The sequence below is a fragment of the Colias philodice genome, chromosome 30 (assembly GCF_061535455.1).
Source record: "Colias philodice isolate Cphi_HAF_F1 chromosome 30, ilColPhil1 Martin Lab GWU primary, whole genome shotgun sequence".
Taxonomy (NCBI): Eukaryota; Metazoa; Arthropoda; class Insecta; order Lepidoptera; family Pieridae; genus Colias; species Colias philodice.
In genome coordinates, this window is record NC_143115.1 from 4,778,101 (window position 1) to 4,802,479 (window position 24,379).

General features: G+C 33.2%; 1 protein-coding gene across 3 annotated transcripts in view; it reads right to left on the reverse strand.

Moving 5' to 3' along the window:
• Nucleotides 1-5,208: 5,208 nt before the first annotated feature.
• The window catches only part of LOC149475524 (uncharacterized), a 62,943-nt gene continuing 43,772 nt past the window's right edge, over nucleotides 5,209-24,379 (reverse strand). For all 3 annotated transcript variants that reach the window (XM_089713338.1, XM_089713337.1, XM_089713339.1), the window contains exons 10-20: nucleotides 22,401-22,587; nucleotides 21,431-21,590; nucleotides 20,709-21,201; nucleotides 20,175-20,337; nucleotides 19,992-20,034; nucleotides 19,617-19,718; nucleotides 19,373-19,494; nucleotides 17,102-17,408; nucleotides 16,058-16,205; nucleotides 8,286-8,460; nucleotides 5,209-5,709 (exon numbers count right to left, since the gene is read on the reverse strand). In XM_089713338.1, the coding sequence (XP_089569464.1) occupies nucleotides 5,632-5,709; nucleotides 8,286-8,460; nucleotides 16,058-16,205; nucleotides 17,102-17,408; nucleotides 19,373-19,494; nucleotides 19,617-19,718; nucleotides 19,992-20,034; nucleotides 20,175-20,337; nucleotides 20,709-21,201; nucleotides 21,431-21,590; nucleotides 22,401-22,587 (1,978 nt within the window). In that variant the 3' untranslated portion in view covers nucleotides 5,209-5,631. The remainder of the gene's footprint in view (nucleotides 5,710-8,285; nucleotides 8,461-16,057; nucleotides 16,206-17,101; nucleotides 17,409-19,372; nucleotides 19,495-19,616; nucleotides 19,719-19,991; nucleotides 20,035-20,174; nucleotides 20,338-20,708; nucleotides 21,202-21,430; nucleotides 21,591-22,400; nucleotides 22,588-24,379) is intronic.

Here is a 24,379-nt window from a genome sequence, read left to right on the forward strand (position 1 = left end):
GGGCCGATTTTTCAATGCTTGGATAAAACTTATTTGACGAATAATGTATAAAACTACCATTTTAAAAACGTATTCTAATTGCCCGTATTTGACAGTTTACGTGACATTTTAATATTATCGTGTGATACTTTATTGGACGGATAAGTTTTATCCAAGCATTGAAAAATCGGCCCTTAAATAATCAAATTTTTAACTGGTTTTAATTCGAAAATAAGAAAAAAGCTTTGAATTAAATTATAAGATCAATTTATTACTTTGTATTTCTTTCACTTATGTATCGGTGAAATATTGTTAACTTTAAAGTTATGGGTTAAGTTATAACTTATATTATGTAACTTATGGGTGAAGTGACATTCCAATGACATAAGTATTAAATAAAATGTGATTAATTTTATATTGTTGTTTTATTTTTAACCATAATACATCTTAGTTATTGATCTGAAAACGCGTATCTAAATTGTCAATAAATAATAACGCCATCTATTGAATACTAGCCTACGGCTTCGCCCGGCTTCGCCCACGTAGTCATAGAAAAACCCGCATAGTTGCCGTTCCCGTGTTATTTCCGGGATAAAACCTATCCTATTTTGTTAAGTCAAGTTACCCTCTATATGTGTGTTAAATTTCATTGTAATCAGTTCAGTAGTATTTGCGTGAAAGAGTAACAAACATACCTACATACACATGCATCCATCCTCACAAACTTTCGCATTTATAATTTATAATATTAGTAGAATAGGATAGGATTTACTCAATCCAGTCCGCAGAATATGTGACCAAATTATGTAAGAATCGTTTGGAGCCTTTGGGAGCTAACTGATAATAATTATCACTGTACAATAATAGACAAATAATATAAAGGGACAGAGAAAGCCACCTTTTATACTATGTAGTGATTATTCAATAAAACCTATCTTAATCTCGAATTTTAATATTCCGAATATCATAATCCCAAAAACGTATTAACATTTTTTCATAACCCCGCTTTTTAAAATTCCGAAGTTTAGTTTGCCATATAGGCCATATATTAATTGCATTTGCCTATTTCTTCATTTTATTTTATACGACGTTTTACAATTTAGTGAGTTCCAGTCGAACGAAATCTAAATGCACAAAATCCCAGATGACCGTAATCCATATGCACGAAAGCCAGATTTTTAAAACACATTTTTTTAATACAGTTAATGGATATCCAGATTAACAATATCCAGATTTTTGTATTTCAAATAAACAATATCCAGAAAAACTAAATCCTTCCAGGGGATCTCAGTTCTAATCAGTAACCAAACCTAGCCTTTTTTTTAGTGGGGAACCTACCGAGTCGAATTTGACACTCAAACATTTCTGTAATGGGGCAAGTAATAGATATGTAAACAATAGCGAGTCGGTTCTGGTTCTGGTGCTGTTTGTGAAACTCAAACCACACCCCGGTCACTCCATACAAAATCATCGTTTTGACAGTCACACTGTAGAGACTGCAAATGTGTGTGTTACGGCTAACCTACTGAATCGAATTTGACACTCGAACTTTTCTCTATTGTGCAATACTTACGGCCAATTTTTATTTTCAGGCGATAGTAACGATTGTATGGGAACCAAATTAAAATATTATAAAAATCTGACAATAGTTTATCAGGAATATGGTACGATGGGAAACAAAAAATGTATTCTGAGAATCAGGTATACCATATAACTATATTATCTGGATAATGAGAATGCGGGAAACCAAAAAATACATTTTAAAAATTATTTTTAGTGCATCTGGAAATTGATTCATCTGGGAAATTATAAAAGGAATTTTAAAAAGTTGTTATTCATTACATTTTTATGCCCGTTTTCACCAACTAAAAGTTCTAACAACCGTTTTCGGGCTTTAAGATTCGGGAAACAGAAATTCGAGTTCTTTTGAATATTTACGCACTCTATTCAGCAGAATATGTAAGAATCGTTTGGAGCTACCAAATAATTGCGAATGCAAAATATTAGACAAATAATTTAAGAAATATAGGAACAGAGAAAGTGACTTGGTTTTATACTATGTATCTCTATCTTAATCTCTATGTAGTGATTATTCAATATTATGTTTAAAATGTGATTGGGAATTGTGAGGAGAAATAAATAAATGAATTGATTCAATAGGTACCTACGTCATTTATTTATTTATTTTTTGTAAGAATGCATTTTTATTCAGTAACTATAATAACTTAATGTTATACATATAACTTAATGTTATGAGCCTACGAAGGTTTTGAGTTGGTAGGATCAACGATATAGGTACGTGGTTATAAATAAAACGAGTTAGAACTTCTAAAAAGTAATTTATTTCTTAGACAATTAAAATTTGTTGATACTTATAGTTTTGAGATTACAGCTCATTACAACTATAGCTATACACGGAAGATAAAAAGGCGGCAAAATTTCCAAGTTTATGTCAAATTGACATTTAAACAAAAAGTGCGCCTGCACATAGTTAAATATTTATTTTTATAACCGTGTATACCTTTAACATTAGCATTACATAAACTTACGTTACAATTAATATCTAAAGAGGCAAACTATGTAACCTAATTATTGTGATGTTTTATATGTAAAGGAAAAATAACAAACGAAAAACCCTAATTGGCAATAAAAAATACTTATTGTCCTCAAAATAAAAATAATCTGAAATGTATAATACTTAAAAACTATTGCATACGAAATCAATTAATTGCCAAAAAATGACAAAATTACACCAAATTATACAAATAAAATTATTTATTTCATATCGCGTTACAATAACTTATTTATTACCTTAGAATAATAAATACAAATTTGATTAAAAACTTTTCTACAATTCTACAGAATTCCTTATACTTATGGAATGTAAATAAAAAATTCGATAATTCAACTATTGTACAATACTATTCAAAACATGTTGTATTGTACAAATAATATAAAACATAAAGCACCGAAAAACACTGTAAAATAAAAATAGTGTCGACAAAAAATAATAATCATGCATTTACTAAACTACAATTTTAATTTGTATATGGCAAGAAACTATTTTAGTCTATAATTTTTTGCATTTCTTATAGATGGCAATGACAAGGTTATAGGTAAAGATTTTTGAAAATGAATTGAATAAATATTTAAATCAAAAGTCTTCTTTATTATGTTTTTAGTATGAAAATTGCTGTATTCATTAGGAAATTTTTAAGATATGTATTTCGATAAATTATTATAGAGCATTATTTAATTGCCTATTTTTTAGAAATGCAAAAAATGGCGTTAAGCTATATCTGTGAGAAACTAGATACTATAAGATACTAAAATTACTTTTACTGTTATTATGAGATTCTAATAGATATTATAAAAATACTTTTACTGAATACCTACAATTTATCTATAAAGGTGATTATCTATTTAGGAGTTTTTATTTACTACTTAATATAATTTGTAAGTTGATTTTTTCCCATACTTGATGAAATGAAGTCCCTTGTAGTGGGGTAAGGGGCAGACATATTATCCATACATCTGTTTCACTGATCGATTTTCTTTAGGGACAAGTAGGTGACCAGCCTTCTGTGTCCTGCCAGACCGAGACATTTTTTTTTCTTCGTCTCCACCGGGAATCGAACCCAGGACCCCTAGGTTCTACGCTCATGCGTCAACCACTGTACCAAAGAGGCGGTCAGACTTGATACCTTTGTTTGAATTAAGTATGAATGTTTTAAAAGTATGGTTTTAAAGGAATAACTTATTATATTACCTAAATTGTGATGAAAACTCAACAAAATGTAAATAAAAATTCTAAATTAATTAAGTACATTTAAGGAATGATTGGAAATAAAAATAATACTTTGAGAGAAATCCATTTCCAGTATGAATTAAAATATCATTAATTTATATGAGAGAATTGCAATTGTTTCATAAACTTATTTGTTATCTTATTGAAAGTTCCTCTTCTATATTTTTAACTTATGAATATTACTAGTTAACTACTAAAAACCAATCAAAACCAACACTGAATATTGTAGGAAATCTCAAAAAATAAAATTTTCTCAGTAATTTTTTTATTTCATGAGGAACTAAAATGCACACAAAACTGACATCCATTCATCTCAATCTCAATAAAATAAAGCTTAACGAGTTATTTGTAATATAGTAAATAATAATAACAAAAAAGAGTGTGTATTCCGAGCACACGTGTCAGAAGTGAAACTTCTTTGGCAAGATACAATACCAAAATCGCCGCCTTACTCCATGACGTGACGGTATTGCCATGATGCCGAGAATTTTTACTCTCAACGCTTCTAAAGAAGTTTCACTTCAAAAACAATCATAAAGCAACTAATGTAGCTACCACCAATTTTAAAGCGACATCTTATTTGTAAGTATATATTAATATTCCACATCAAATTATATGTAAAAATATATTTTCAGATAAATTAGAATTCATAAAATATAATAAATGTTCAATGGAAATAAGCTTTTAAGAGCTATTAATGTAAACACAGACTACAGAATAATTATAAAAAGTATGTGGATTAAATATTTTAAGGTTAATTGAAATCTAATATCTAATATATATTATATATTATATGTATTATAAAAGCGAAAGTTTGTATGGATGTATGGATGTATGGATGTTTGTTACTCTTTCACGTAAAAACTACTGAACCGATTACAATGAACTTTAGCACACATATAGAGGGTAACCTGGATTAACACATAGGATAGGTTTTATCCCGGAAATCCCACGGGAACGGGAACTATGCGGGTTTTTCTTTGAAAACGCGGGCGAAGCCGCGGGAGGAAATCTAGTATATAATATGTGAACTTATACATATACTGTCTTATCACAAAAAACTTTAGACAAGGTTTAACTTTGCGCGCGGGTTCTCTTTAATCTGGTTTTGTCGTATTTCACATAGACAACAGCTATTAAAGTGACAGATCCCTGGTTTAAAGTTAGACTGTGTTTAAATTGTTTTGTGGCAAGACCAATAGAGAATAATAAAAATATAACAACAAACGAACCAATGTGCATATAATATTATGATGCCATTCATTTAATTTAATTGCACTTTTTGTATTCTATTTCATTCAATAAATAAATACATTAATATTACGAAATTAATTAGGTATGCTTTGATATTATGTGTGTGTGTAAGTATATGTAAAAAATACCGTTCTTTGGATTTAGTATGAAAATGCATTGCAAAAAAAAAATTCAAACACGCATATCCAAATAAATAAATAAATATTTTAGGAAAATTTTTCACGGCACGATCTGATCCCATACTAAGCTTTCGCTTGTGTTATGGAAACCAGATGGCTGATAAACATGCAAATTGTAATATTTCGCCGTTTACAAAGTTTTTAAAACTACCTATTTCTGTGTAGTTTTAAAAACAAGAACCTAACCTAACCCACCCCCTTATCCAAACCAAAAATTTCTGATAACGAATTTTCGGCATATTACAAAATGCCGACCGTTTGTAAAGTGACGGACGCCGTTTGTAAACGACGAAATTCTACAATTTTCCTGCGACACATATAATTTTAAATAAATACTTATATAGATAATTAAAAAAAATAACAATATTATGTTCAGGACGGACACGGTGATTTTATTGCACTTATATATATTTAGTTATGGCAATCTCTGTAAATGTGAATGTTGAATTCGATGAAGTCAATCTTGTCCGGCTTCATGTAGCACAAATCCTGGAAACAAATGTATTATAGTTTAGTTTTTAATATTAAAACTGCTGAAATAAAATAAAAAAATAAATCAGTAATATTATAATGCTGAAGAGTTTGTTTGTTTGAACGCGCTAATCTCAGGAACTGCTGGTCCGATTTGTAAAATTATTTCGGTGTTGGATAGCCCATTTATCGAGGAAGGCTATATATCATCACGCTATGGTTTTATTCAGTGAGATGCAGAAGACCTACGCAGACGTGCGCGACGGACGGTTCTTGGTTCTAAATTCTAATGTATTTGTTCAGTGCTCGGCGGACAGTCACGCGGAGCGCTATAGACCGCAATCACCAAATACAAAGTTTAAAGTGCGTCACAAAATTTCGGGTCATTTGTAACAGGATGGCGGTTCTACAGGGGTCTTAGTTAGGGTTGCCAACACTTCATCATCAAAATATAGTATTTTCCAAAATAAGGTGTAAAAAATATAGTACATTTAAAAAAATATAGTATTTTATGGGAAAAACAAAAAAAATACACAAATATATATTTATTTTCATAAAAACTATATTTTTTTGCACTTCTTGCACTGTGTAACAGCTTTTTGTTTAAAATAAAGGTGTCAAGCTTTGTCACATTCAATTTTTAAATTAATATAAATCAAAAGCTCATTTTTTATTAATGATACACTACTTCTGTTTCTTTCTTCTCGCCACTGGTATATACGCAATAGGTTATATGACTTAGAGCGTATACGCACTATGCGGGTAGCCGTCCGGCTGACCGCAAGCACAATTATGTACGGAATATTCATTTCTATGCGCACTGTGCGGTCTGCGGTAGCCGCATCGCAGTGCGCATAGAAATGAATATTACGTACATAATTGTGCTTGCGGTCAGCCGGACGGCTACCCGCAATGCGGCTACCCGCATAGTGCGTATACGCTCTTACGCCATTAGTACACCTATGCATTCGTATGCGGCAGCGAGTCTCTGCGGAACTACTGCGTAGCGAAATATCTGCAGAACGTTAGTACACAGCAATGTTTTCGCAACTTTTTCGCAATGATATGCCGTTGTAATTTTCGACGACTGCAGGTGCAGACGTAATTTTTGTACGTATTTTTATAATCTGCGTGTCCAATTGCGTATAATACGGGATAATCTCAAATAGAATGCAAAAATAATTCAGTATTTTCGGCATCCATGGTGCGAAAATCTGTCCTCACCGACAGATCGCGAGCTGACGCATTGCGATGCGAAACATCACTAGCGAAACGTATGCGTCTGTGTAACGGCCATTTCGCAGGTCCGTGCGAAACAATAGTGACAAGGACGCAACTATTTCATCTATCTATGTGCTAGAGTGAGACATATCATATGCGAAAATCTGCCACACTATACTTACAGATTTTTCGTTGTTTCGCTGCCGCATACGAATGCGTAGGTGTACTAAAGGCGTTAGCCATCTTAACAATTATACTCTGTCCATTATATTATTTGCTTTTTGACAGCTTCACGCCTATGAAGGATTGTATTGTTTATGTTAAAATGTCATACAAATAATTATATTATTTCATGGACAGGCACCGCCCACTTAGTGATGTCTACACAGAATTATTCAATGATGGGTCGATAGATTATAATAATCGATATAATTAATACTCTTTAAAATATATCCGATATAGAAAAATTCTTCTATTATGTTATGTAATTTAAACGTAAAGGCAACCAAATTGTAAGATAGAAATTAGAAACCAATAAATAATAAAATATTAGTTTATTTTAGTTTTAACATAACATGCATAGATATGTGGTCTTATTATTACATATGTTATTATTACGTTAACGTTGTAACTATTATTTACGTACCTGATTCGATTTATGATAATATTTTGAATTTATAATTGAAATGGTATCACAATCGATAATCTTTTGAACATCACTTCTGGTATCACCCGTCGAGCTGTCAAAAAGCAATTCTTATAGTGGACAGACTATAATAGGCGCTTTCTTATTTTTTTTAATGAAGGATTTGTTTATAACATTTGTCGGTGTTGAAAATATAGTATTTTTGCGTACTATATATGTTTTCAACAGTATATAGTACGCAGACCCGAAATATAGTACAATACTATATATTATAGTACGGTTGGCAACCCTAGTCTTAGTACGTAATGACAAAAAGAAAAATGATGGTCAGAACGCTGATACCGGATACCTTAAGATACTGTAATATAAAATATTATATCGGTATCGGTATAGGTATAGGATACTGTAATATAAAATATTACAGTATCTTAAGATAAAATATTATAGTATCTTCACCGTGTGTGACGCGCTTAACATTGTACCACTTTCGATTACGATCCGCATCGCATTGAACGACAAATTCATCCATGATGGACGTAAAACCTAGTCCGTCGCACTGAATAGGGCCTAAGACCAGCAGGAGCGGAGCCACGCGGAAATAAGTATCCTAGTGCACCAACCTCGAGCGGCGCGGCTAGCGAGCTGTGGAGCTGGCACAGCTTGGCACAGCTTGGCACAGCTTGGCACCTCGTATAGCTACAGTCCCTATAGACACAAGTATACCAACCTCTAGCAGCGCGTTCCCAGCTCGCAGCCGCACGTCACTGTCCCCACAGTCCAGCGCCAGGCGGGCCAGCCAGCCGTGTGTCGCGTGTACGGGCGCGGCCAGCGAGCGGTGGAGCTGGCACAGCTTGGCGGGAGCTGTGCAGCGGAGCCCGCACAGACGGAGCGCTAGCCGCGTGCTGTGTTGTGAAGGAATAATATAACATGAGTGAAACAAGTGAAACTTCTTTGGCAAGATACCAAAATCGTCGCCTTACTCCATGGTTATGGCACAGTATTGAAATATCTATACAGTAGTGCGACGAATGTACTTGCGTAGAGAAACGGAGGGGGGTTGAGCGATGCGGGCCGCGTACTGCAAACACGCTTAGTTTGCGGTACCGAACGCGGAAGGATGACGCAGTCGTATTTTTTGTACATATAATTATTTTATTATACACTAGCGGTCCGCCCCGGCATCGCCCATAGTACATATTTCGCAATAAAAGGTAGCCTATGTTCTTTCTCAGGGTCTAAAGATTGCACAGTACAGTAAAAACATAAAAGTGCTATAATGTCATAATTAGTATGAAACCAGTGTCGCCAAACCCACACATTTAAACCGATAGTTATACAGTACACTACAAGTAAACTATGCCTTTGATTGGACAGCTTAATTTGAGTAAAAACTGACTAAAGTATATTATAAATTCAGCATTTCAATTTGTACCCTAACGCACCATGTTACGGTTTATTTTAGTATAACATCCCTAGGTATATTAGCTGTTTTGTTTCTCATTGCACAGAAATTCCAAATTCGAAAACATTCAGCTACTCCACAACAGAGGGCGTTAGTTTTCGATAGATATAAATTTGAAACGCAATACATAGAGATAAGGTTGAAATTTGTGTCACTCAACATTAATGACATTAACTTGATATTTATCTGATGCTATGCCCTGAGGGATGTCAGCCTTGTTATCGATAATTCACAAATAAATATTTTGAAGTAAAACTTCTTTAGGCGCGACTAGGGAGTAACTCAGATTTTTTTTCTGACGGAAGTAACGCTGTGTAGTTTCCGCCATTTAAAAATAATAATTCTGATTGGTTGTAAGCAAGAAGCTTATATCTAATACACTGGAGATTGCACTATGACCATTAACTTGTCACAAGAAAATATAACCTTGAATGACGTCAGTGTTGTTTTTTGTCTCTTTCTGTGGGAGACCACACTGGTTTGTATATTCAGGATTTTTCGAAATAATAAAACTAAAATCATGGTCTATAAATAATAACGACATATATTTTTAACAGTATTTATATTACAATATTACTGGTCAACTTACATGAATAATTATCATCTTTATAGGTACATACCATTTTAATTGGTAGAGAATGATAGTTTTAAATAACGCTTGATAACTTTTGATCTCATACTACGATTTTTTAATTAAAATGAGTGCTACATACATTAAAACATCGTTTTGGTTACTCAAGCTTCAGTCCAAAACTTTTCAATATTCCAAAGGAAGAGTTGCATCGCTAGTGTTGATGTGTAGTAACGATATTACAGTTCTCAGAAATTCGTATGTCTTTCAGGAGCTGTACTTACGGTTACTAATGGTTTCATGGTGGTTAATTATAATATAATTAAAATTACTTTATCCACAGTTGAGACGCAGTAACAAGAATGTGGTAAATAAAAAGGTATAGCACTTTTCAAAAGGTATTTTTTTTCTGGACCGTAATCCTCAGGCTTAAAATGCAAACTGCATATTCTGGCATGTTGATAAATTTTACCCTTGATAGGCACTATGGACAGCCATTTATTTCTTTTTATTTCATTTTTGGAAAGCTGAAATCAGTAAAACAAAAAAATTTGGTAAGTTAAAAGAACTATTAATTTCTATGTTAAAGAAGAACAAACATAAAACCACATGTGAGTGCAATATCGATGTCGTGCGTTGTTTCATTACTAGTATAAATAAATAAATAAATATATAATATAATAAATAAAAAAAAGGAAATCTTTGAAATGGTGTTCTAAATGTTCATCATAATTTTGTTAACTATTACAATATTTTCTCTTCGCTATCCGTAAAAACTCGTCATCATGGTTACCTTACTTGTTAAATTAGTTTATTGAAAAATGATGAAATTATTAGGAAAAGAAGATAGATAGAAGATATTAAGCATAATTGATTACTAAAATGATGATAAAATTGACGATTTTTGCCATGAAAATGATTCTAAACAGGTAAATGCATGAGTATTGAGGAATATTGTAAATAGCGTAAATATACACTTGCCTGTGAAATTTTATGCCAGAATTTGGTGTCCAAAAACTTCTGCAATTTTTCACAATGCGAAACATTATTTATATTCGGAAAATATTTATTAAATACGCAACAATATTAACTTAAATATTCGAAGCGACGCAATTTTTTTGACACTTATGCCATATTGTCAAAGTGAGAGTTGCTACAATTTTATTATGGTAACTACCCATAAACGGGGAGTATCGCTTTTTAATAATTGGTTCAGATACTTATTTTATTTAGCATAAATAATAATTGTCTCATCCAACAATGCTTCTGAATGACGTTGTTGGCAATTTATCAATAAACTCATGTACAAAAACTAACCTTTTGCACAGAATATTACAGCATACATAGTAGCCTTGGGAAAACTTCGTATTAACAGTGGCAATACCAAGTTAGGTGTGAAAGTGATAGAACACAACAATTTTCTTGTTACACGTCAAATGTTCATACCGAAATCTCCAGTGTATAAGATATAAGCTTCTTGGTTGTAAGTATATGTCATATACTACACGCTTCTTGACTTATACGCCAGCTACAGACCGTTCACAGTTATTTTACCTCTGACAGATGACGTTTTATCATTTCTCTGTTGGTTTTTTTTATATTGTGTGTGATTATCTCCTCTGCAATCATGCCGAAAAGGATTCAGAGTAGTGGAAGAAGTATAATACTAGTTAATATATAAAAAAAACAACTTGAGAACTAACATAGAAATGATAAAACGTCATCTGTCAGAGGTAAAATAACTGTGAACGGTCTGTAGTGGCAAATATCATAATCAATTAGGATTATTTATTTTCAAATTTTCAAACGGATCAATTGTGAATAGCAAAGTGAATGAAAAATTCAACAGTTTTAAAAACATTATTTTAAATTGCAAAATTTTTTGAAAATCTCTAAATATACTTGTTTATTTATTACTTTTAAAATAAGTAAATTAAAAATAAATTTTCTGACAATTGCGACATTTTATTAAGTATAATATTCAATAACAAGGTTATATTGACATGTGCGTTTTACTTCAATCGCGCGTAAAGGTTACACGCACACACTTTTTTTATTTTTTTTTTGTGTATTTTTTTTCTTTCTTTTATATGAGTGTAGTATAATGTGTGACATTTTGGAGTATGTTTATTACTACTAAGTACGTCTTTTTATATTATTATTATTAAGTAAAAAACGGAATAGAATAGTATTAATCTATATTTACAAAATACAAACAGAAAATATGCATTATTTTAATCTTGGAACTGCCGTAGGTTTGCTGTATCGGTGGCCTTTGTTAGACTGCTTAGTGCTGTTCGGCATCCAGTTAACTCGTCACGTTGCATTTATCCATTTCTCTTTTAAATAAGCCTCTTTGGGAAATCTATAAATAAATTGGACAAATGAAAGCTAAGGAAAAATAAAATAAAATTTAATATTTATAATGTTTGTCTTTTCTAAAATATCGATACTGTCGATATGCGCCACAAGCATCACTAAAGCGACATTCGTTTGTTTATTGCAATAATATTCCAGAAAGTCTTGTTTGCTGTTCAATCTATAATAGTACTAATTTCTTACGAATTAAGGTTCATTTTGACTAGATATTTGTATATAATTTTGACAAATTACGACAAGCGAAGTTATAACATAAAATATAATAAAAATAAATAAAAATAAGACTTACCGATGGTATGAAATGCCTCCATTGCTGATATTATTTCGTCTGCTATCATTTTTGAACTCTAATACCGAACAACACGTCCTAATTAATGAATAAATATGGAAAAAAGGTTTGACAGCTGACAACCGACTCGAATATTTTTCTGCGCATAACTGAGAGCAAGTTATGGTATCTTACCTTACCAGTGACACGTGGGCCACGCTCACATCACACTTCTATCTACTTTACTGTTCTGTGAAAGATTGTCTGTGCCAAATTTCATCAAAATCGGTTGAGAGGTTTAAGTGGGAAAGCGTAACATACATAAATACATACATAATTACAAACCTTTCCTCTTTATAATATTAGTTTAAACTTTAAAGTATAGATATGTACTTAAATATTCTATAATAGAGTGCACAAACTGTTATGTGTATGGATAAATATCCATACACATAACTTAAATATGTCTAGATATAAATCTACATCCCAGAAGGAAACGATATTTTAGATAGATTGTATTTGTATCTGAAAATCAAATAATGGAGAATGTTCACTAATTTTGATTATTAGCACTCCATATTCTCTGTCAAAAATAAAAAATACTAGTGAAAAAATTACTTCGATACGTCAAATAGTTTCCGATTTAGAAGTAAAACAAGTTGTAAACGCCCGGTGATGGTGTGACGTCACACCACAACACGCTCAATCTGGCTCACTCACGTGCTGGCCACGGACAATTCGCTATAGCGAAAATTCGCGCGGCGCGACTGGCGGCGCGTCTTGCGAATGAATCAAATGTATGGAAATGTACTGGGCATGCCACGCGCAGCGGCGACCAGCGAGACGACCGGCGAATTTCCCCGAGCGAATCGCGCGGCACGACTAGCGATCGAAACAAATGTATGAGTTATTACGGCGCAGGCCACGGAGTCGAGCGGCAGACGCGGCGACTACTCCCGGAGCGAACTTAATTTAAAATAGTTTGTTTTTTTTTTCGCGAAAATGGAGACGGAAGCTTTTATTGCAGAAATTCTAGCTAGACCAGCTATTTGGAAGTCTAGCCACCCGCAACATAATTTTCCATCATGCCTATATTTTTCATATTTTTGGTGGAATTCTCCGTCTGTAACACGATTTCTATTTAATTCGTGTACTCCACTATATCTTCCAAACATTAAATCTTGAGCAAAAAAGCTGCTACTCTCCAAACAACGTCGAGCTAACTTTGATAAAGCCATCTCGTCTCCTCGTCTACACTGGTCGCGGCGGCGAACGCAACTGCCCGTGGCGTGCTTACCGCGCCGCGCGAATTGCCGCGCCGCCCGTCGCGCCGTCGGTCGCGCCGCCGGTGTCCGTGGCCAAGGTGTCAGTCCGCTAGCGATCGCGCGCCCGTGCCGTCGAAATTATAATTAAACTAGCGACCCGCCCCGGCTTCGCACGGGTGCAATGTTGATACTAAATACACTACAGAAAAACTGTGAACATTGTATATAAAAAGTAAAAACATAGCGGCCCGCTCCGGCTTCGCACGGGTATAAAATATATAGCCGGGCGGCCGGCCGGTACCGCCGCAAACGCTACGTCCCGCAATTTTTAAATCTGTAATATCTTCGAAAATATTCACTTAAATCATACGGTGTAAAGGGCCATATAGATCTATATTAAATGAACAATGTATTCAAGGTATTTAATTGGTCAAGGATTAATGCTGTATTGGTTAAAATCGCTTCGAAAATTAGCCATTATTTGTCGTAAAAAGTAAATGACAAAAAAAAGTTATTGTGGGTTATCCATAAGAGATAGACATATACCATCGCGGACTTTTCTGTAGGCCTTTTCAATGTGTACAATACTTAGTACATTATTTTGATAAAACTCGTAGGGCCTTTCCAGCCTGCCTGGAAAAAGTGTAATTATTTACGACATCACATTAGAAACCTCAAAAATAACAGTACTTCTCCACTATTTAATGGATGTTATTATACATATAAACCTTCCTCTTGAATCACTCTATCTATTAAAAAAAACCGCATCAAAATCCGTTGCGTAGTTTCAAAGATTTAAGCGTACAAAGGGACATAGGGACAGAGAAAGCGACTTTGTTTTATACTATGTAGTGATGATACTTTTAAAAATGTCCAATCCAAATATTATGTACCAGAAAATCATGTGTTGTTCCTAAATGTAAAAATACAACTACCAATTCGCCGGATAAGTTGTTTTTTATAGTTGCAAAGGACGTAAACAAAAAATGGTCAGAGGTCAAAACCTTTGGTGTCAGAATTTTCCGTGTTCTTACATAGTATGTACTACATATTATAATATTTTGAGAACATTGCAGCTGTTTTGCGTTTTCCTTTGTTTTCTATACAAGTTTTAATCTATACTAGACTGTGCTTCTGCTCTGCTCGTATGGGCTAAGTATAGGTTGATGGCTAGTAAGATTTTTTCTTGTTTTAAGTTGAGAATGATATGGAGAACTATACTAAAATATAAGTTGGTCGGGGGAAGAATTAAACAAAAACAGGGTATAGTTCCACACAAATTCAAATGTCAAGAGGAAAATGAAGATAAACCTCAGAGATCAGCAGTGCAAAAACGCAATCGTATAGAATATTTTGAGAAACTATTAAATAAAGATGAAACTTTGGCATGACTGTTATTTTATTAAACGAATAATAATTACTATTATTGGACTATTAACGAAATTCGCGGACGAAAACCCATCAAAATACTGCGCAAGCTATAACACCTACTACAGCGCTGCCGACTTGATACGCGCGGCCGCGCGGCGCGTTGTGACGTGACGTCACAAGCGGTCACGTGACTATTAGCGGGACTCGATATTTTTCGAAACTTTGAATGCGTATAAAATCAAAACTACTTGATATTTTTGACTACGACAAAAACTAGTGTATTTGTATACATACAGGCTTTACTGAGACACAATTTCAAGGGATTTGGCATACCTAGTAACATTCTTCATTACATCAGATTCAATAATATCAATTATTTTAAATGTCCATATAATTAAATGGTTACACCATAATTGTTTATATCCCATTTGTTTTTTTGCGTATGCCTTTGTGTAGAACTGCGCTCCTTAACAGGAATAGCTATGCAATGGCTATCAAAATTTTTAACCATCTTCCTAAAGAGTTAAGATCACTGCCACTTAATAAATTAAAATCGCAGAGAGTTCCTTTTACACAATGGCAGAATACTTCAAATATAAATTTTGACTTTGATTGATTGACTTTGTTAATAATGATTGTAGAATGTGAAATGTAATGATAATGAAAATAATAAATGAAATTTTGATTTATAATTAAGTGACATAATTTGCATGCTGAACATAACGGCTGACATAACGGCTGAACATGCTGGAACTCAATTGTTAACATCTATGTATACCATGTTTTTTGACAAATAAATTAATTTGAATTTGAATTTGTTCTCCAAAATATTATATCCAAGACTTATAGACACATACAAAAATAATAAATCTGAAATTGATTAATTCGTGAGAAATAATTTTAACTTTTTTCACAAGTTTGCATTGGGGCTGATTTTTCAATCCTTGGTTAAAACTTATTCATCGAATAACGTATTAAACTACCATTTCAAAAATATATTATATTTATCCGTATTTGACAGTATACAGGTGACATTTTAAAATGTTCGTGTAATAATTTATTGGTCGGATATTTAACCAACGACTGAAAAATCGGCCCTTAATCATATAAAATATATAAATAGTATATTTGTGTGTGTGTGTGTGTGTTTGTGAATTATGTGTGTGTATGTCCATCTACTTACCGAAACATAATATCCAAGTGTTTATGCTGCAAACAATGCGACAGCGGCACAGTGAGGCTCACGTTAGCAGCGCCACAAATTGTCTCGGTCAAAAGTGTTGTGTTTTGTATGGACGGGTTTGACACGCTTATTGATATTGTGTCGCAATCTGTAATAGAGTACAGATGTTTAAAATAGGGTACAAGCACGTAGGACACACTAGGAATAGGGTACAGATGTTTAGAGCAAAGCACTGTAAAATAGGTTACAGTTGTTTAGAAAGCTAAACACTGTAAAATAAGGTACAGTCACGTAGGAATATGCTATAGTTTTTTAGGATACGGCTGAATAGAATACAGTTGCTTAGGGTACAGATATCAAGGGTTAAGCTAAACACTGTAAAATAGGGTACAAGCAGGTAGGACACACTTGAATAGGGTACATTTGTTTTAGGGTAAAGCTAAACAGGACACTGTTAAATAGGGTACTTATACGTAGGAAGAATAGGGTACAGTTATTTAGCGTAAAGCTAAATAGGACACTGTTAAATAGGGTACTTATACGTAGGAAGAATAGGGTACATTTGTTTTAGGGTAAAGCTAAACAGGACACTGTTAAATAGGGTACTTATACGTAGGAAGAATAGGGTACAGTTATTTAGGGTAAAGCTAAATAGGACACTGTTAAATAGGGTACTTATACGTAGGAAGAATAGGGTACAGTTGTTTAGGGTAAAGCTAAACAGGACACTGTTAAAACATTTAAACAAGGCTCGAGCAAAGTTGCTTTAGCGAAATAGTTGAAAAGGTTGCATATTATTATTGTCACAGTCTGTATGTGCGTTCAGTTTTTTTAGGATACAACAAAATAGGAAATTAAATATAGATTAAGAATACGTAGGACACAGCTGCTTAGGGTACGGTTAATTAGGACACAGTTGCATTTATTTTTACGTAAATTCAAACTCATAAATCGGCAACTCACTACAAGAATAATCCAATCCAAATAATAATATTATACAGATATTTTAAATAGCTATATTATAATATAAAATAGTTTAAATACCTGTGCCACTCTCATCGGACTGTCCAAGCACCATTTCCTCTGAACTCGTCTTCATCAGACCCTCAACACCGACCTCCCTTTTCAACCTGACTTCGCTTATATTTTTCGCGTCCAAAAAATTAGACTCAGCTATAATTTCCTCTTTATATTTCAAGTCTTTTATTTCCGAATTGTTTTTCGCTATCACTGGAGTGATGACTTTCTCTTTGATAGGTTCTAGATATGTATCGTTTAGAACTTTGTCTGGTTTTATTCGTTCTAATGGTTCTTGGTTTTCGTATGTCTGTGAGTCTAGGCCGCAGGAGGACTGTGAAAAATTAGTATACAGGGTGGAATGTTAAGATGGGGCATGAAGGGCAGGTACCTTAACCGTTGTAGCTACATGAAAACGTTCTTAGGAAGTTCTTGAGAAATTTTAATCTGCATTCACAGATTTTTGAAAAAATGTACGGTCAGCAAGTAAATCGGCAGTTTTCAAAAAAAATTTTTTTGATGCCAATCGATCCAGTTTCTCATGGGGATCAAAACACTCTAAAAGACCAACTGAGGTATGAGTACTAGAAAAGTCAGAAATCGCGAAAAACTATTTTCATTCATGAACAAGTAAAAAGACGAAGGCACAGCAACATAACATGCCAGCGACGCGGGGGCGTGAGCGGGCGGTGGCTGGCAGCTCGTGCACGAGATGAAATCGAACGAACACGTCACATTTTTATGGCTTATGTAAACAATAACACATAGAAAACAAAAGTTACCAGAAGTCACTCTGTCTTCACTAAAAATGTCCTTAAATAATTTAGAACGTTTAGATCTGTTAGAGGCTTACTTTTTAAATAATAAAAACCCAACAGTTGCATTGGAATGGTACAGGAATAAATACCCAATGCGACATGTACCGACGCGAAAGGTAATTGCGAATCTTGTAAAAAATCTAGCAGATAGTGGCTCATTTAAGAAAAGCTTGACACGTCCGCGTCGTTCACGCGTATTGAATGAGAATACGGTGATAGCAATTTTGGCACTAATTGTGGAAGCATATCCCGAAATTTCTTCAAAACAAGTTGCCGTTGAAGTTGGTTGTTCGCACTGGATAGTTTTAAAAACATGGAAGAAATACGGCTACAAATGCTACCGCCATGGGCGATTAGTCCAAGCATTGCAATCTGGGGACTATGCACGCAGAGTTGCATTTTGCAGATGGTAACGGGGCAAATTTAGTAGAGATAATGATTTTATGAGTTTTCTATTAGCGCATCTTTTGTTGAATCACTTATTTTCTTAGTGAATGTGTGGAAATAGTTTTTCGCGATTTCTGACTTTTCTAGTACTCATACCTCAGTTGGTCTTTTAGAGTGTTTTAATCCCCATGAGAAACTGGATCCAGTCGCCGATTTCCTTGCTGACCGTACATTTTTTTAAAAATCTGTGAATGCAGATTAAAATTTCTCAAGAATTTAAGGATAGTCTCCTAAGAACGTTTTCATGTAGCTACAACGGTTAAGGTACCTGCCCTTCATGCCCCATCTTAACCTTCCACCCTGTATATTTGAAATTTGGTATTTTTTTATATACTAAACTGCTGGTAAACTCTGGACAATAATGGTAGTTTGGTAGATTAAAATGGGATTTGAAATAAAAAGACAAATTAATATTATGTTACATATATGTATTTTTCACATTTTTTTACTACTCCGTATGAGTAAGTAACAAAAGCCTTCGATACTACTATAAAAATATAAATCATTTCTTTTCTCAATTTGGAATTCTTAGAAACATATTTTTTTTTATAATTTTTGTATGTTATTTTCATAAATTCTTACCAGAATGCTTGCTATCCGGTGTGATAAGCAATTCAAATCCTTTATAGCAGCGTGAAAAATAAATTTAAATAAATAAACATTTTTTTTATATTTTTATTTGAGTTATTTTACTTCTGGTCCAGAAATTTGTTGCATTTTTCCCCTTTTTCAATATCATCCAATACCTTTTGAAGTGAAACTTCTTTAGATGCGTTGAGAGTAAAATTTCAAGGTCACGTCATGACAATACCGTCACGTCATGAAGTAAGGCGACGATTTTGGTATTTTTGAATCTTGACAAAGAAGTTTCACTTCTGACACGTGTGCTCGGCACACATGCTCTATTTTACTCAATATATATATACACATGCTCTATTTTACTCAATATATATAACTTTAACTTTGTAACCACATTTATTATTCGATATTTTTCCTTTTTTCCTTCAATTCAACCTTCAATTTTTTTTCTTACCTGGCAATCCGCCAACAGCTCATTATCAGTGTTGCCAGTGTACGCACAACCACCGCCGATGACGTCAGCAACTCGATTTAATATTGTGTTGCCACGTCTAGGTGCAGCGCCTTGTTCTATGTCTAGGGTGAAAAGTTATTTTTTTTTATTTTAGAAAGAAGGCGAATTTTGAAAAAAGGTTATTTTTTAATACTAAATTTACTTGACTTTTAAATTACTACAATTTTTATTTAAAAATACTTACGCAGCACATTTTTAACGTAATTCCTTGATGCATGTATTGTAGTCGGAGTGGGAGGCGGCGGATCTATAGAAGTATATTCTGGACTTTTGTGCGGAGTTTTTTCTGTAAAAATATTAAAAAAAATACCAGTAAATTAGTGTTGGCATTTTTCTGTAAAAAAACTTGTAAAAGTAACAAAAATAAGTCAATGTACCCTAGGGACTTATTCTATTTGTACCCACTACGAACTTTTTTACTAAATTTTGTTGCATTTAAAAAAAAATATTCAGCTTCAGTTTAGAAAATTAATTTGTTTTAATTGAAAAAATCATACAATCAAAATAATGCCTAAAAAAGAACAATATAAATTTTCTTTTGAAAAATAAATATAATTACCTTTTGTAGCTTTCTTTGTTGCTATATGTTGCGGTTTTGAATTCTGTAACAAATATAAAAAATAATTACACTTTTTTAGGCAAGGGCCAACGCCATATTTTAACTTAACCTTTTCTTACATTAAATTATTCAGATATTTGTTATTTTTTTAAGGTTTTATAAAAAGATCCTATTTATACTCACATGTATCTGATTCAGATCTGGCGGTGTTGCTCTATGCGGCACACCGTTAACATTAAATTTCCCATAATGCGGGTAGTTGGAGAATTTCTCGTGCATTCGTATTTCCTTCATGGAGAGTAGCTCTTGGTGTTCGCGGAAGTATAGCGCTGACATTACTACCAGACTGAAATAAAGGATTATTTTTATATTTAAATAATGAAAATATGGTTGAAAAGTAAGAAACTTAAGCACTCATAAGAAAAGGGTAGTGAAAATATTGATATATTAGACATTTTAATATTTAAACTTAAATAACTAATTTGTTGCTAACAATGTGTCTAATTAGAGGTGATAATATGATAAAAAAAACTTTTTTCTAATGAAGCATAGTTTACACTAACTATACAATTTATTTCAAATTTTTATCAGTAATTTATTAACCAGAAACTCAACCAATAAATTGTAACAACTATTGTTTAACCTCAGTAACAAATTTTAAAATAACAAAAAGTAAATTTAAAGAAAAAAAATCTTATTCTAAGAAATAATACTCACCATACAGCCATAATAAAAATCAGTATAGTAATAACAATCTGTAGAAACTTGTTCGAAATCAATTCATTGCCATCATTCACTTTCCTACAACAAATGTTGCCATATCCAAAACTGTCATCTTCCTTCAACCATAGACACGAATCTTTCTTCTTTGAAAACGTACTAAAATTGTCATCTGGCAACTTCGAATCGAACGTACTAACATACGTGGGTATATCATTATTTTCCGATTTCTCCGATTTTTCCCATTTTTCCGATTTATTTGAGTGGTATCGCACGCAATTTTTATTGTAGTTGTAATATTTCCCGTATTTGGAGGAGACATGGCAATTTTTGCACTGTTTTCGGGTAAATTTCGGGGAGTTGTGACTGAGTTTATGGCAACACTCGTGACGACGGATACTGCGGGCGATGTCGCGTATTTGTTCAATGGAAATGTTGCCATCGCTGTAAAATGATTTTGAAGTTGCGGAAATGCCTGAGAATCGGGAGTCTGTAAATAAATACATAAAAATTAGATATTTTAAAAGTAAGCAAAACGGTTAGGAAGTAGGTAAGTATGTAGGCATTTAATTAAATACTAGTAATTTAAAAGAATTTAATTCACAGCTACCACCAGGGCTTCCGATTGATTTTATCCAAGTGATCTATCCGTCTATCTATTTATAACAAAAAATCACAAAATCATGATTTTTTGTTATTTTTTTTACAAAATATCTCACCATTACTCCCGCTAGATCTCGAGCTATCTCTTCTCTGCAACGCGCTGATCTTGCACAGCCTCCGGTTGATCTTCTCCAAATGATCTATCCGGGATTCCAAATTGCCCGTCACTTTGCAAAGTTCTTTCACTGCACCGAGATTTTCCATGAATATACGATCCTGGAATAAAATAATAAATATAGTTAAAATGAGCGTGTGTGCAGCGCACAGGTGTCAGAAGTGAAACTTCTTTAGCAAGATTCAAAGATACTAAAACTACTCTCAACGCGCCTAAAGAAGTTTCACTTTAAAAACAGTTTAGTATGATAAACTCATGAAATTATTGTATTGTCACCGATCCTTGATAAGTGTACAAAGTTTGCATTAGATCTGTCCGCTTAAAGTGTATCAAAATCGAGTCTATAGGGGTCGTTTACATACAAACATACAGGTGAACCTAATAATAAGTTAAGAGTGTTAAAAAATACAAAAAAGTTTTGAGAAATTTAAAAATTGTGGAATGTATTTATGTATACATATTATAATGTATTTCTTTGGATACTTTTTGAAAATTAATAGGGTAGTTTCGAAAAAATTTTGGTGTAATTAAAATGAAAGGTTTAAATGATAGTTAAGAATCTGTTAATTTGGAAGAAAAATCGTTGGTTGTCGTCGTAAGTTATATTTTTTGGTGATTTTAATTTATTTGTTCCTATGAAACGGAAATGTGTTGTGATCAAATTATCTTTATTAAGTGGTAATAAAAAACGTAAGCTACAAAAATTCAAAATCGAAATGTGTGAAAAGGAAGTTTGTTGAAGAACACTTTCAATTATTATTGTTAGACGTCATATTTTCGATATTTTTAATGCATTATATGGCAACCGCTCTTGTTGTTTTAGCATGTGTAACGGCACTGCTTAAGACGCCGTTCACACGTGTTTGTGTGTCTGTCTATCTGTTTGTGTGTGTATGTGTGTTGCCACGCACCTTATCAACCACGAGGAACCCGTGTATAGTATCACCATCAGGCAATGTGACGTCACCGGCCTCTTTAACCGCATCAGGCAACACTGTGCGTAGTTCTTGTGCTAACACACCGGTATCACCCGCGCCCCGTACGGGGTCCCAACCTACTAGACCCGAATGGGCCGCGAAGGAGGGGTCGTAGTTGAATCTAAAGATAATAAATAAATAAATATATAAATCTCGTGTCTCATGTTTGTCCTCAATGGACTCCTAAACCACTGAACCGATTATAATAAAATTCGCACACCATGTGCAGTTCGATCCAACTTGAGAGATAGGATAGTTTAAACATGTAGGTACCACGGGCGAAGCCGGACCGCTAGTAAATAAATAAATATTTCAAGACAATTTTCACACGGCACGATCTGATCTAGTATGGGATCAGATCGTGCCGTGTTGTTCTTTGTGTTTACGTTAGCTTTCGCGTGTGTTATGGAAACTATACTGATATCATTGAATTACCATTAATTGAACACTGCCATTTAAAATAGAACCTTCTACAAAAAATATATCATAAGCCACTAATATAATTATTATTTATCCTCACTTGGAAATCCAATTATTAATCATACAGAACTACTTGTGACTTGGCAATATAAGAATGTTCATAAAAATTGTATTTAATATAGGAAAGGAAAAATTTGTGTATTTAATATACACAAATTTTTCCTAGGCTTTTGATTTTGTCCACCACGCTCTTTTAATTTAAAAACTTTGTTATACTGGTATTTGCTGGTTACATATTATAGTGGCGTGTATTATCCTTGTAGCCGTTCTCTATTAATAATAATTCGAAGCTTAAAAGCCCCAATGCATAACTTTTCTTTCAGGGGTACCACAAGGTTCATATTTAGGTCCAGCGTTATTTTTAGTTTTCCTTAATTTGGTTATACATATATAAACATTTTAAATGTAAGTTTAAAATATACAGAACGATTAGCACCACTACATACTGACGATATGTAGCTATTGCCACAAACTCAATTATAAATTCATTCAAATTTCTATATTTAATTATCAAGAAATAAAAAACTTGACTGCTGTGTATGTGTTTTTATTTTACCCTATTTTAATTTTCCAATTCTACCCGATTACTTTACCCCTTATAAATCTTCTTTACATAATAAAAATGAATCGCCAAATTGATAAGCGCAAAACTCGAGAACAACTGAATCGATTTCGTTAATTCTTGGAATGGGATTGCATACCTAAGTTTAAAAGAATTAATGTTAGGCCTATAACTAAAAAAGGCATTGATAAATTTAGAGATAATATTAATAATAAACTGCCTAACCTGAATGATCAATCCTTTTATAATAATCCTTGTGAAATGTTTACAAATCTTTTTAATTTAGTTCATAATGAGTTTAAAGAAATATTTAAAGTTAAATCTTTAAGTATCACCAAGGATTTACCATTTAGTCAATGGGCAACACCTAGTATACACAGATGCAGGAACATTCTATATGAGTTATATGGCATGAAGCAATATAACAAAGACTTGTCATTCCATAATTATGTTAGAAATTATTCAAAAACTTTTAAAAAAGTTTGTTTCACTGCCAAGTGTCTATATGTCAGAGATAAAATACGCAACTCTGATAACAAAGTTAAAACAGTTTGGACAATTATTAATGGTGAAATGGGCAAAAGCCGGACAAATAGTACCATAAAACTTGTAAATGCTGGCAGGGTAATTGACAAAAGTGCTGATGTTGCGCTTGCTTTTGAAGATTTCTTTAGTAGTGTCCCTGTTAGTATTACTAAAAAATTAAATTCATCATCAGTGCTTGCGGAGTCCTATTTGAGGGACCATGTTGCGGAGTGTAATGTATTATTTGAATTGCGACATGTGACTGCAGATGAAATTGTTAAAACTTTTAAAACATTAAACTTAAAAAAAACATGTGATCTCTGGGGAATGTCTGTGAATTTAGTAA